The following is a 15,227-nucleotide window of genomic DNA, read 5'->3' on the forward strand; positions in this document are numbered from 1 at the left end:
TGTGGAGGCCAGACACAGGTGGTGAGAGAAGCTCCGGACCAGGACCCAGACCCAAACCGCCCGCCGGCATCCACCAGGGGGCACCCTGTAATGGACCACTGACCACTGTCACCTGAGTCTGAGGACAAACCTGACTCTGCAGACCAAACCTGAGTCTGGAGACCAAACCTGAGTCTGGAGACTAAACATGAGTCTGGAGACCAAACCTGAGTCTGGAGACCAAGCCTGAGTCTGGAGACCAAACCTGAGTCTGGAGACCAAGCCTGAGTCTGGAGACCAAACCTGAGTCTGGGGACCAAACATGAGTCTGGAGACCAAACATGAGTCTGGAGACCAAACATGAGTCTGGGGACCAAACCTGAGTCTGGAGACCAAACCTGAGTCTGGAGACCAAACATGAGTCTGGAGACCAAACCTGAGTCTGGAGACCAAACCTGAGTCTGGAGACCAAACCTGAGTCTGGAGACCAAACATGAGTCTGGGGACCAAACCTGAGTCTGGAGACCAAACCTGAGTCTGGAGACCAAACATGAGTCTGGAGACCAAACCTGAGTCTGGAGACCAAACCTGAGTCTGGAGACCAAACCTGAGTCTGGAGACTAAACATGAGTCTGGAGACCAAACCTGAGTCTGGAGACCAAGCCTGAGTCTGGAGACCAAGCCTGAGTCTGGAGACCAAACCTGAGTCTGGAGACCAAGCCTGAGTCTGGAGACCAAACCTGAGTCTGGAGACCAAACATGAGTCTGGGGACCAAACCTGAGTCTGGAGACCAAACCTGAGTCTGGAGACCAAACCTGAGTCTGGAGACCAAACATGAGTCTGGAGACCAAACATGAGTCTGGAGACCAAACCTGAGTCTGGAGACCAAACCTGAGTCTGGAGACCAAACCTGAGTCTGAGGAGAGTCTGAGTCTGGAGACCAAACCTGAGTCTGGAGACCAAACCTGACTCTGCAGACCAAACCTGAGTCTGGAGACCAAACATGAGTCTGGAGACCAAACATGAGTCTGGGGACCAAACCTGAGTCTGGAGACCAAACCTGAGTCTGGAGACCAAACATGAGTCTGGGGACCAAACATGAGTCTAGGGACCAGAACATGGCCCTTGAGCGATCGATGAAAAATGCACCTTTGACCTTGAAGTTAGCACATGCTAATGTTAGCCAGCATCCGCTCACAGACGTCAACAGTGGAATGCGTTTTGAGGGATTCGTGGTCAAGAGCAGAGAGAGACACACCATCAGCAAACAATCCCCAAAAATCAAGCGACGAGGCACCAACACGCCAAGCTAAAGAAACGACGCGGCCGAGTGGCGAGGCGCTGGTTTCCAGACACTCACCGGTCATGTAGCACTTGTTCTCCTCACTGTTGCTCAGCGGGTTGTTGCTCTTGAACATGTAGAGGTTGAATGGAACCACGTGGCGTCTGTGGAGTCTCTGCCAGACCTCCTGGTCGGGCGTGGTCCAGCGGCCCGCCAGCACGTCGTAGTCTCGCCGGCCCATGTGGACCAGCTTGCTGAGCGGCTCGTACAGACCCCCCTGGTAGCCCACCACGAGCTGGAAGCTGGGGTTGGTGTCCAGGTAGACCTCGCCGAAGGCGGTGTGCAGCACCTGCTTGATCATGTGGCCCGAGCCGCTGAAGACGGCCAGCGGAGTCCCGATGTTGTCGCAGGCCACGTAGAACTCCTCGCCGCTGCTCAGCTCCATGGCGAACAGATGGCCCTGCAGGTCGTAGTAGAGCGAGGTGATCTCGGCGCTGGAGTGGTTGTACATGTGGGTGACCCGGGTGGGACTGGACAGGTCGGCGTAGAAGAACTGCAGGTGGTGGCCCACGCTGCTCCTGCTGGAGACCCGCCGGCCCACGCCGTCGTAGCGGTAGCGGATGTTCCAGCCGCTCGCCCTGTTGTACACCTTCACCAGCAGCCCGGCCGAGTCGTACTCAAAGTAGTCGTTGCCCCGCTGCCGGAGGAAGCCGTCCTCGTCCACGCGGTACTGGACGTCGCCCAGCCGAGTGATGCGGTCGCGGATGTCGTAGCGCAGCGGGGTCAGGCGGGCGCTGTTGCCCGGGCTCAGCAGGTGCAGGTTGCCGTTCAGGTCGTAGCTGTAGCGCCACAGAGGCTTGTCGTTGACGGAGACCACCTGCAGCTGGCTGTCGGCGTCGTACTCGTAGGTGTAGCGCGTGGTGTTGGCGTAAGGCCCCACCTTCAGCTCCTTGGCCACCACGCGGCCCATGTTGTCGTACTGCACCATCATCCAGTAGGTGAGGGAGCGGAAGATCTCGTACTGCACCTCCTTCACGCGGCCGTAGGCGTCAAAGTGCTTGGTGTGCGTCATGACAGCTGTGGTGATGATCTGGTTGATGTCGTAGTAGATGACGCCAAACTTGCCGAACTGCTCCGTCTTCCCGGAGACGTCGTCGTAGCGGTACAGGTCGATGGGCAGCGGCGTCTCGTTGATGACCGCCTGCATGCTGGTGACCCGGAAGCTGTTGTCGTAGACGTAGTCGAACCTGGCGTTGACCATGCCCTCCTCGCTGAAGCGGAAGATCTGCCGGTCGATGAGCGGGCCCATCTGCCGGTAGCGGATGGTGCAGGCGAAGCCCTCGCTCTGCAGGTTGACCGTCTTCAGCATGCCGGCCGCCTCGTCGTAGGAGAAGCCCACGCGCGTGGTGTCGTACAGGATCTCCAGCATCTTGGACAGCTTGCCGTACTTGTAGACGACCCGGCGGCCGGTGCCCAGGTAGGTGGTCCGCAGCAGCTGGCCCTCCTCGCTGTAGTCCTGCAGCACCGAGGCGTTGCCCTCGGGCGGCCGGTAGGTGTTGCGGTAGTAGCCGATGCTGCGGGACGTCTCCAGGGTCTGCCGCGCCACGTTGGGCATGGTGACGGACGACAGCCTGTCGTTCCTGTCGAACTCGAAGATGTACTGTCGCTGGCTGGAGAGCAGCAGCACCATGGACTGCAGGGAGAGAAGCAGGCGGCGCGTCACAGGCAGTGGGCACTCAACCAGGGGGTTTGGCTGAGAGAGCCACATAAGAAACACACCTTTCCAAATGTAATTCCACCAGAGCTAGAGCTATATATGTTTTCGATTCGATGAAAGATCTAGTCAATGAGAGAATTTGAGATGAATTCATCTCAATGAATCGCAGTTGAATGGTATTGTGGAATATTTGCCACAAGAAGCCACATGTTTCACCATGGAGGCTCTGTTCAAGTCTCCATCTCACCTTAGTTCAACTGAAGCTCTGTTCAAGTCTCCATCTCACCTTAGTTCAACTGAAGCTCTGTTCAAGTCTTGATCTCACCCGAGTTCAACTGAAGCTCTGTTCAAGTCTTGATCTCACCCGAGTTCAACTGAAGCTCTGTTCAAGTCTCCATCTCACCCGAGTTCAACTGAAGCTCTGTTCAAGTCTCCATCTCACCCGAGTTCAACTGAAGCTCTGTTCAAGTCTCGATCTCACCCGAGTTCAACTGAAGCTCTGTTCAAGTCTTCATCTCACCCGAGTTCAACTGAAGCTCTGTTCAAGTCTTGAGAATATCTGGATCAGAATGTCAAGTCCATCCAGAGTGGTGGAAACCCTGGACACTGAAAAACCTCCCTGAACCAAAGCCAACAGCTGCTTTGGTTTGCTTTGGTCCAGGGAGGATTCCTCCATGTTTGTTGTTGTTGTTCTCATCCTGGCTGCATCAGTGGAGCAGGAGCTGCTGCACTGACAAAGGGTCCCTGCTGTCTGGAGAGCAGACTGGTCCGTAATTCAGTTACTTTTTTGTTGTAAATAACGAATCGTAATGAACTCATTAAAGCCCCACCACTAATAAACATTATATATCTACATATATAGCTCAGCGTTGGTCCCATCACTCTCAATAACAAACTCAGTCACGGTGGCCTGAATACTTCCCAAGATGCTTTGTAGTCCAGTCAACCAATCACAGTGGCTGATGGCGACCACATGGCTCCGCCTCCACAGCTGGTCAGCTGACCAAAACAGTGCATTAAGCACTGTCACGTCAATAAAACGCCTGTAGCTTCAGGGCTCTGATGTGACGGCAGCACGAAGCTCGTTCTCGTGATCGATGAGTGTGACTGGTTGAGTGGGCAGCAGAGCATCACGGGAAGTCACCGTCACTGAGCTTGCTCTTGAGGTGGCCCCGGCTCGTGAGCCACAGGTTCCTGAGCCCTGGACTGAAGAAACAAACAAACAACCAAGACTGTAGAGCTGCTTCTGCCGCAGGTCACGTGACCATCACGCCGCCTTCCGAACCCTCCTGTGCTGCGCCAACACGGTCATGAGGCCGGCGCCTCAGCTAGCCGCGACTCCTACCTTGTCCAGGTAGGTGTAGCTCCAGGACTTGCCGTCGGCGAAGGTCTGCGAGGTGATCCGGCCCTTCTGGTCGTACTCCATGCGCACCGACATGGTTCCTCTCTGGATCCCCGCCACGTGGCCGCCGGGCGAGTAGGTGACGTTGACCCCGTTCAGGCGGCTGCTGGGCGCCCAGAGGGTGGGCCGGCCCGCCTGGTCGTAGTGGATCCTCAGCGTGAACTTCCGGTGGTCGTCGTAGACCTTCTCCGTCCTGGTGATGCGGTCGAAGTCCAGGGAGAGCAGGTTCCGGTTGTGGACCTGCGAGAGACGTTCAAGAGCTGCTGACTCAGCGCTGCCAGGGGCACCTGCTTCTGTCGCCACTGACCACGGGACTCTGGGCGGCAGGTCGGGCAGAAGCACGAAGCTGCGCTTGGGAGCCCGCAGGCAAGTCACACGGTGTCGCCATGGAAACGGAAGCTGCACAGACAAATCTAGCTGGGTCGGAGTCACAGTCCAGGAACTCCCCCGCAGAGACCACACTGCTCGACCGGAAAGTTCCGCAGCAGCGCAGACTTAGTTGCGAGTCGGACCGGAGCAACGCGTGGCCCGGGGACCTCCTGCGGACCCTCCCTCAAGCCCTGCTCCCACAGAGCCACGAAGACCCAACACACTCCGCAGAAACAGGCAACACCAGGAAAAACAATGATGTAGTTCACACCTGGGCAAAGTGCGGCCTGGGGGCCATACGCGGCCCGATGCCAGTATTTTCCTGGTCCATTTGATGTCAGACTAAAACTATAACTAATATGTCCTAATTTTTCTCATTCTTGTGACTTTGTCGCCTGGAAACATTTGAAAAACGCCGCTGGCTGTTCTTCAGGCTTCACTGGGACCCTGGCAACACTGTGAAGCTCTGGTCCCAGCTAACGCGGCACACTGCGTCGCACACAGCGAAGCCCAGGCCGTAGGCAGCTGAACAAGGAACCGAGGCTGGAACTAAGGTGTGGGCTGTCGAGGGCAGCCATGCCATGCTAACGCTGCAGCAACCCAAACAGCGACTCAAGACGGGAACCAGAGCTGACATCATGGCACAGAAAAACACCGAGCAGACGACTGGACACGGACTCAGCCAGACCGGATGTAACTACCGTTCTGTGAGCACCAAATCAGAAGCCGCACACGCTCACACGTTCATGAGCCTCATGGAGACGTGACTTCAGCTGTGAGGAGGAACCAGCAGCTGCACCGCCACGAGCCCGCTGCACCAACACTTCAGCAGTCGAGCTCTGTGAGCCAGAGAGATTCCACAAACCTCCGGTCGTCAGCCAGAGCACCGCAGCCCTCCGAGGGCAAACATAGGCTTCATCTCAGGCGGCGCACGTGGCCGTGTTGAACCAAGGCTAACCCACCTGACGGGCGTGATTGGTCACCGCCAGATCTCCGCCTGTGGCACAGCCGGCGCCGAATCCTGCCACAAACACACAGGTCGGCGATGTGGAGCTCATTTATTCAGCGTGTGGGCGCCTGATCAGAGGCTGCTGTTGTTTACATCCCAGCACCAGAATCAGGTTCTGTGAGAGCAAAACCATGACCACTATGGCGGTCGGGTCGTGGGGGCAGCAGCCAAAGTGGAGAGGCCCAGACACCAGGGCTTCAGAGGGAATCCCGAGGTGCTCCCGAGTCAGGGGAGAAACCACCTCTCCTGGGTCAGACCCAGGTCTCCTCCCAGTTGAAATAGTGCAGGAGACATCCTCACTACTGCCCTCTCCTGGAGCAAGTCTCTGCTGGATGCCTGAGCTTCTCTCTCTCAGAGAGTCAGAGGAGGAACCCAGCTGTCAGTGGAGAGCTTGGTCTCCTGGCTCAGCTCTTTCTTCACCGGAGACATCTGATCTCCATCCCCCCCTCACTCATGAACCAGCCCTGAACCGATGAGCCGGCAGCAGCTCACCCTTGTTGGGACATTGTCGGGACCTCTCAGTGGCCAAGCCTCTCCCCAAACCCTAACCAAGACATGGCAGACCTTGACCAGGAGCGCCACTCACCCGCAGCCGCCGTCCGTACACCGTGACCTGCCCTCGCGCCTGCTCCTTCCTCTGCCGCCACTCCACCAGGTTCAGGCCGTTGTCGATGGCCAGCGTGATGTTCCTCCTGCTGACCGTGGGGTTGACGGTGCCGGAGAGCAGGTGTGGCTCGGTGTGCAGCGACACCTCCATGCCGTTCGCCAGCACCAGGCGCAGAGAGCCGTCCAGGCCGATGAAGTAGCTGTTGCGGACTTGATCTGAGGACGACAGCAGGTGAAAGGTGAGCGGGTGAAGGGGAGGAGCCACAGAGCTGGCACCCACGGCTGGCGCCGCGCAGACGCGTCTGCTGCTGCTAACGTCCCAAATGAAAGAGACGCTGAGGCAGTGTTTAACAGAAGCCTCCGTGAGTGTCGCGTCAGTGACAACCAGGATCAATAACTGAGGGTCCAGAGAGGTTTTACAGTGGCTGCAGAGAAGAAGAAGCCACACACACACACACACACACACACACACACACACACACACACACACACACACACACACACACACACACACACACACACACACACACACACACACACACACACACACACACACACACACACACACACACACACACACACACACACACACACACACACACACACACACACCGCCGACACTAATGAGCGAGGGGGGCGGCACCGGCGACTAATGTCTCCGTCTGCTCTACATTCTCCGCTCCTGTCAGAGCAGCGAGCAGCACCTGCAACAGTTTGGGTCTCATTAAGAGCTCGCTGGCGCCGCGTCACTGGCTTGATCGCAGCCGTTGGAAGTCCAGCGGCCCCTGCCGCTCACTGGTGCCGCTCACCTGGCGGTCCGCAGGCGGCCGCCCTGCAGCTGACCGTCATGTGACCACTAACAACTGTTGTTGTGTTTTGATTTAGTCACAGTCTGTCATGTGTCGCTGACGTTGCCATGTCCCCGATGTGATGTTGGCGATGTTGCAGCAGTTGAGGACGATGCCGCGGCAGGTGAGGACGATGCCGCGGCAGGTGTGGATGATGTCGCGGCGGGTGAGGACGATGTTGCGGCGGGTGAGGACAATATTGCGGCGGGTGAGGGCGATGTCGCGGCAGGTGAGGGCGATGTCGCGGCAGGTGAGGGCGATGTTGCGGCAGGTAAGGGCGATGTCGCGGCAGGTGAGGACAATGTCGCGGCAGGTGTGGGCGATGTCGCGGCAGGAGTGTATGATGTCACGGCAGGAGAGGACGATGTCATGGCAGGTGAGGACGATATCGCGGCAGGTGAGAGCGATGTCGCGGCAGGTGTGGACGGTGTCGTGGCAGGTGAGGACGATGCCGCGGCAGGTGAGGGCGATGTCGCGGCAGGAGAGGATGATGCCGCGGCAGGTGAGGGCGATATCGCGGCAGGTGTGGATGATGCCGCAGCAGGAGTGGATGATGTCGCGGCAGGAGTGGATGATGTCGCGGCAGGTGAGGGCGATGTCATGGCAGATGGCAGGAGTGGATGATGTCGCGGCAGGTGAGGGCGATGTCATGGCAGATGGCAGGAGTGGATGATGTCGCGGCAGGTGAGGGCGATGTCATGGCAGATGGCAGCAGTGGATGATGTCGCGGCAGGTGAGGGCGATGTCGCGGCAGGAGAGGATGATGCCGCGGCAGGTGAGGGCGATATCGCGGCAGGTGTGGATGATGCCGCAGCAGGAGTGGATGATGTCGCGGCAGGAGTGGATGATGTCGCGGCAGGTGAGGATGATGTCGCGGCAGGTGAGGGCGATGTCGCAGCAGGTGAGGGCGATATCGCGGCAGGTGTGGATGATGCCGCAGCAGGAGTGGATGATGTCGCGGCAGGAGTGGATGATGTCGCGGCAGGTGAGGGCGATGTCATGGCAGATGGCAGGAGTGGATGATGTCGCGGCAGGTGAGGGCGATGTCATGGCAGATGGCAGGAGTGGATGATGTCGCGGCAGGTGAGGGCGATGTCATGGCAGATGGCAGCAGTGGATGATGTCGCGGCAGGTGAGGGCGATGTCATGGCAGGAGTGTACGATGTCGTGGCAGGAGTGTATGATGTCGCGGCAGGAGTGTATGATGTCGCGGCGGGTGAGGGCGATGTCGCGGCAGGTGAGGACGATGTCGCGGCAGGTGAGGGCGATGTCGCGGCAGGTGTGGACGGTGTCGTGGCAGGTGAGGACGATGCCGCGGCGGGTGTGGATGATGTCGCGGCGGGTGAGGGCGATGTCTTGGCAGGTGACGACGATGCCGCAGCAGGTGAGGGCGATGCCACGGCAGGTGTGGACGATGTCTTGGCAGGTGAGGACGATGCCGCGGCAGGAGTGTATGATGTCGCGGCAGGAGTGTATGATGTCGCGGCGATGAGGGCGATGTCGCGGCAGGTGAGGGCGATGTCGCGGCAGGTGAGGGCGATGTCGCGGCAGGTGAGGACGATGCCGCGGCAGGTGAGGACGATGCCGCGGCAGGTGTGGATGATGTCGTGGCAGGTGAGGACGATGTCATGGCAGGTGAGGGCGATGTCGCGGCAGGTGAGGGCGATGTCGCGGCAGGTGAGGGCGATGTCGCGGCAGGTGAGGACGATGCCGCGGCAGGTGTGGATGATGTCGTGGCAGGTGAGGACGATGTCATGGCAGGAGTGGATGATGTTGCGGCAGGTGAGGACGATGTCATGGCAGGAGTGGATGATGTTGCGGCAGGTGAGGACGATGTCATGGCAGGAGTGGATGATGTTGCGGCAGGTGAGGACGATGTCATGGCAGGAGTGTATGATGTCGCGGCAGGAGTGTATGATGTCGCAGCAGGAGTGTATGATGTCGCGGCAGGTGAGGACGATGTCGCGGCAGGTGAGGACGATGTCGCGGCAGGTGAGGGCGATGTCATGGCAGGAGTGTATGATGTCGTGGCAGGAGTGTATGATGTCGCGGCAGGTGAGGACGATGTCGCGGCAGGTGAGGACGATGTCGCGGCAGGTGAGGGCGATGTCATGGCAGGAGTGGATGATGTTGCGGCAGGTGAGGACGATGTCATGGCAGGAGTGGATGATGTTGCGGCAGGTGAGGACGATGTCATGGCAGGAGTGGATGATGTTGCGGCAGGTGAGGACGATGTCATGGCAGGAGTGGATGATGTTGCGGCAGGTGAGGACGATGTCGCGGCAGGTGAGGACGATGTCATGGCAGGAGTGGATGATGTTGCGGCAGGTGAGGACGATGTCATGGCAGGAGTGGATGATGTTGCGGCAGGTGAGGACGATGTCATGGCAGGAGTGGATGATGTTGCGGCAGGTGAGGACGATGTCATGGCAGGAGTGTATGATGTCGCGGCAGGAGTGTATGATGTCGCGGCAGGAGTGTATGATGTCGCGGCAGGAGTGTATGATGTCGCGGCAGGTGAGGACGATGTCGCGGCAGGTGAGGACGATGTCGCGGCAGGTGAGGGCGATGTCATGGCAGGAGTGTATGATGTCGTGGCAGGAGTGTATGATGTCGCGGCAGGTGAGGACGATGTCGCGGCAGGTGAGGACGATGTCGCGGCAGGTGAGGGCGATGTCGCGGCAGGTGAGGGCGATGTCATGGCAGGAGTGGATGATGTTGCGGCAGGTGAGGACGATGTCATGGCAGGAGTGGATGATGTTGCGGCAGGTGAGGACGATGTCATGGCAGGAGTGGATGATGTTGCGGCAGGTGAGGACGATGTCATGGCAGGAGTGTATGATGTCATGGCAGGAGTGTATGATGTCGCGGCAGGAGTGTATGATGTCGCGGCAGGAGTGTATGATGTCGCGGCAGGAGTGTATGATGTCGCGGCAGGTGAGGACGATGTCGCGGCAGGTGAGGACGATGTCGCGGCAGGTGAGGGCGATGTCATGGCAGGAGTGTATGATGTCGTGGCAGGAGTGTATGATGTCGCGGCAGGAGTGTATGATGTCGCGGCGGGTGAGGGCGATGTCGCGGCAGGTGAGGACGATGTCGCGGCAGGTGAGGGCGATGTCATGGCAGGAGTGTACGATGTCGTGGCAGGAGTGTATGATGTCGCGGCAGGAGTGTATGATGTCGCGGCGGGTGAGGGCGATGTCGCGGCAGGTGAGGACGATGTCGCGGCAGGTGAGGGCGATGTCGCGGCAGGTGTGGACGGTGTCGTGGCAGGTGAGGACGATGCCGCGGCAGGAGTGTATGATGTCGCGGCGGGTGAGGGCGATGTCGCGGCAGGTGAGGACGATGTCGCGGCAGGTGAGGGCGATGTCGCGGCAGGTGAGGGCGATGTCGCGGCAGGTGTGGACGGTGTCGTGGCAGGTGAGGACGATGCCGCGGCGGGTGTGGATGATGTCGCGGCGGGTGAGGGCGATGTCTTGGCAGGTGACGACGATGCCGCAGCAGGTGAGGGCGATGCCACGGCAGGTGTGGACGATGTCTTGGCAGGTGAGGACGATGCCGCGGCAGGAGTGTATGATGTCGCGGCAGGAGTGGATGATGTCGCGGCGATGAGGGCGATGTCGCGGCAGGTGAGGGCGATGTCGCGGCAGGTGAGGGCGATGTCGCGGCAGGTGAGGACGATGCCGCGGCAGGTGAGGACGATGCCGCGGCAGGTGTGGATGATGTCGTGGCAGGTGAGGACGATGTCATGGCAGGTGAGGGCGATGTCGCGGCAGGTGAGGGCGATGTCGCGGCAGGTGAGGGCGATGTCGCGGCAGGTGAGGACGATGCCGCGGCAGGTGTGGATGATGTCGTGGCAGGTGAGGACGATGTCATGGCAGGAGTGGATGATGTTGCGGCAGGTGAGGACGATGTCATGGCAGGAGTGGATGATGTTGCGGCAGGTGAGGACGATGTCATGGCAGGAGTGTATGATGTCGCGGCAGGAGTGTATGATGTCGCAGCAGGAGTGTATGATGTCGCGGCAGGTGAGGACGATGTCGCGGCAGGTGAGGACGATGTCGCGGCAGGTGAGGGCGATGTCATGGCAGGAGTGTATGATGTCGTGGCAGGAGTGTATGATGTCGCGGCAGGTGAGGACGATGTCGCGGCAGGTGAGGACGATGTCGCGGCAGGTGAGGGCGATGTCATGGCAGGAGTGGATGATGTTGCGGCAGGTGAGGACGATGTCATGGCAGGAGTGGATGATGTTGCGGCAGGTGAGGACGATGTCATGGCAGGAGTGGATGATGTTGCGGCAGGTGAGGACGATGTCATGGCAGGAGTGGATGATGTTGCGGCAGGTGAGGACGATGTCGCGGCAGGTGAGGACGATGTCATGGCAGGAGTGGATGATGTTGCGGCAGGTGAGGACGATGTCATGGCAGGAGTGGATGATGTTGCGGCAGGTGAGGACGATGTCATGGCAGGAGTGGATGATGTTGCGGCAGGTGAGGACGATGTCATGGCAGGAGTGGATGATGTCATGGCAGGAGTGGATGATGTTGCGGCAGGTGAGGACGATGTCATGGCAGGAGTGTATGATGTCGCGGCAGGAGTGTATGATGTCGCGGCAGGAGTGTATGATGTCGCGGCAGGAGTGTATGATGTCGCGGCAGGTGAGGACGATGTCGCGGCAGGTGAGGACGATGTCGCGGCAGGTGAGGGCGATGTCATGGCAGGAGTGTATGATGTCGTGGCAGGAGTGTATGATGTCGCGGCAGGTGAGGACGATGTCGCGGCAGGTGAGGACGATGTCGCGGCAGGTGAGGGCGATGTCGCGGCAGGTGAGGGCGATGTCATGGCAGGAGTGGATGATGTTGCGGCAGGTGAGGACGATGTCATGGCAGGAGTGGATGATGTTGCGGCAGGTGAGGACGATGTCATGGCAGGAGTGGATGATGTTGCGGCAGGTGAGGACGATGTCATGGCAGGAGTGTATGATGTCATGGCAGGAGTGTATGATGTCGCGGCAGGAGTGTATGATGTCGCGGCAGGAGTGTATGATGTCGCGGCAGGAGTGTATGATGTCGCGGCAGGTGAGGACGATGTCGCGGCAGGTGAGGGCGATGTCATGGCAGGAGTGTATGATGTCATGGCAGGAGTGTATGATGTCGTGGCAGGAGTGTATGATGTCGCGGCAGGTGAGGACGATGTCGCGGCAGGTGAGGACGATGTCGCGGCAGGTGAGGGCGATGTCATGGCAGGAGTGGATGATGTTGCGGCAGGTGAGGACGATGTCATGGCAGGAGTGGATGATGTTGCGGCAGGTGAGGACGATGTCATGGCAGGAGTGGATGATGTTGCGGCAGGTGAGGACGATGTCATGGCAGGAGTGGATGATGTTGCGGCAGGTGAGGACGATGTCGCGGCAGGAGTGGATGATGTCATGGCAGGAGTGGATGATGTTGCGGCAGGTGAGGACGATGTCATGGCAGGAGTGTATGATGTCATGGCAGGAGTGTATGATGTCGTGGCAGGAGTGTATGATGTCGCGGCAGGTGAGGACGATGTCGCGGCAGGTGAGGGCGATGTCGCGGCAGGTGAGGGCGATGTCATGGCAGGTGAGGGCGATGTCATGGCAGGAGTGTATGATGTCGCGGCAGGAGTGTATGATGTCGCGGCAGGTGAGGACGATGTCGCGGCAGGTGAGGACGATGTCGCGGCAGGTGAGGACGATGTCGCGGCAGGTGTTGCCGATGAGCGCCACCTCATCACGTGACCCTCAGCTCTTGCTGTGATTACCGCGCCGCCGCTGCCAGGTCGGCCCGGACGAGGGCAGAGAGAACAGCATGAAGGTGTCGCTGTCATGTGATCGCGGCGTCAGCTGACAACAGTCAATTAATTAAGGGCTGAGATCCTGGCGCCGCTGGTCCAGCGCAGACAAGGTCAGTGAGAGGTGACGAGTGAGGGACACCCGAGCTGCATGGCTTCAGTTTCAGCCTGATGTGTGGGGACAGAGGGGTGGAGGACAAGCTGCACCAGTCAGAGCACATCCTCCCGTCTCACAGCACTCGGCACCAAGCAGAACCTCCAGCAGAAACGCTGAGGGACTCACCCTGCATGAGCGTGTAGAAGGTTCCGGAGGCCGACAGGTTGGTGGTGACTGTGATGTCCTCCTTGTTGGAGCCCTCCGCCTGGACCCGGACTGAGCTGTCACCGTCGCTGCGGTAGCTGCTGACGCGGCCCGTTGGGGAGGTGACGTTGGTCAGACGGCCAACGCTGTCGTACCTGTAGAGACACGAGCCACCTGTCAGTGATACCACACGCCAGTGATGCCACACACTAGTGATACCACACATCAGTGATACCACACACCAGTGATGCCACGTAGCAGTGATACAACACACCAGTGATACCACACACCAGAGATGCCACACAGCAGCGATGCCACGCAGCAGTGATGCCACACGCCAGTGATACCACACACCAGTGATGCCACACAGCAGCGATGCCACACGCCAGTGATGCCACACGCCAGTGATGCCACGCAGCAGTGATGCCACGCAGCAGTGATGCCACACAGCAGCGATGCCACACGCCAGTGATACCACACACCAGTGATGCCACACACGCCAGGCACTGGCATGAGATGCCACAAAAGAGACTGAATAAATACTGTTTGTATTTGTGACTCTACTGTAGGTCATTTGCCACACAAATATTATCATTGATCTAATAATAATAAAAGGAGAGTGAAGGATGAAGATGCTGTTTTAATCATTTGAACACTTCAAAAGTGATGAGAACTGACGCCACAGAGGCAGCAACAGAGAGGAGCGTCAGGTGGAGCAGGAGCAACACCGGCAGATGTTGATCATGTTCCACCCACTGAGCGCTCAGCTTTAATCCATGTAGTGAGTCAGTGAACTGACCTGACCGCTGCACGTCTGTGATAGTCACCAAATACAGAGGAGTTCTTGGACAGAAACAATGAAGAAGAAAGTGATGGCGCCCCCTACAGTGAACACTGTTGGAGCAGTTTTGACACTGAATGAGAACATTTTATGGCGACGCTTTCACTTACACTTATATTATATATAATATATAATATATATAATATATATATATATATAAGACTTATATCTTCTTAGGAGTTTAAATAAAATGATATTTTAATGTTATAATATTTAGACGCGTTTTTTTAATTCAGAAATGTTATCAGTTTTCTCAACAGTGTGCATGGAGTGTATTGTTTTCTTTACTTGTCGTACATGACTTGCATCTGGTTCTGTTGCTGGTTGGACCTTTTTTGTTCACGTGTCAGTACATTAAATATGGTTATTGATGAGGTGAAGGAGGACATGAGGTTTGTAGGTTTGAGAGCAGAGGAAGCAGAGGACAGGGGGAGATGGAGGAGGATGATCCGCTGTGGCCACCACTGAAGGAAGAAGCCCTCAGAGAAAGAAGAAGACGAAGGAGAAGATGGCCGAGAGTCATGAATCAGTTCTATTGAACGGGTCCATCTGTTCTGGAAAGGTGGGCCCCGGGGTCAAAAAGGTTCAGAAGCCCTGCGGTAGACAAAATGAAGGTGAATAAATGAAGAACGAGAAGAGCGCGCAGCTCAGAGCAACGCTAAGCATCGGGGGAGACATGAGACCTGAGACCGTGTTCCTGAAATGAACCAGGACTACAAAACTGTGATCGGAAAAAAGACCACAATCCAAAGCACTAGTGATCAACCACCAGAACACACAGGTCAAAGGTGAGAGTCCGAAGCTCGTTGTTGTGGCGACTTGCGGCAGGATTGGCCACTAGCCTTTGGCAGCACCGCGTGCTAACACTAGCTGGAGCTCTCCAGGTGGAGGGAGACTGAAGCAGCTGAGCTACTCAGTCGCACGGCGCCATCGCGTCTCTTCATCTGCCTCACACTGTTCCCTGGATTTACGGGATCAAGGCGAAAGCCCGGGAACCAACTAAACGTCTGCAGCGCTCAGCCTGTAAACGTATGGATTAGACGTAAACCCGATTGCTC

At 57.9% G+C, this 15,227-nt stretch overlaps 1 protein-coding gene across 12 annotated transcripts in view; it reads right to left on the reverse strand.

The window, feature by feature from the left end:
* Positions 1-15,227, reverse strand: part of tenm4 (teneurin transmembrane protein 4) — a 95,811-nt gene that overhangs the window by 4,714 nt on the left and 75,870 nt on the right. For all 12 annotated transcript variants that reach the window (XR_008412776.1, XM_053846880.1, XM_053846872.1 and 9 more), the window contains 4 exons: positions 13,311-13,483; positions 6,346-6,581; positions 4,325-4,621; positions 1,341-2,955 (listed from right to left, as the gene is read on the reverse strand). Coding sequence is in view for 11 of the 12 variants with exons in the window: in XM_053846880.1 (XP_053702855.1) it covers positions 1,341-2,955; positions 4,325-4,621; positions 6,346-6,581; positions 13,311-13,483 (2,321 nt within the window). In the remaining variant the exon portion in view is untranslated. The remainder of the gene's footprint in view (positions 1-1,340; positions 2,956-4,324; positions 4,622-6,345; positions 6,582-13,310; positions 13,484-15,227) is intronic.

Source organism: Synchiropus splendidus, chromosome 1, assembly GCF_027744825.2.
Source record: "Synchiropus splendidus isolate RoL2022-P1 chromosome 1, RoL_Sspl_1.0, whole genome shotgun sequence".
Taxonomy (NCBI): Eukaryota; Metazoa; Chordata; class Actinopteri; order Syngnathiformes; family Callionymidae; genus Synchiropus; species Synchiropus splendidus.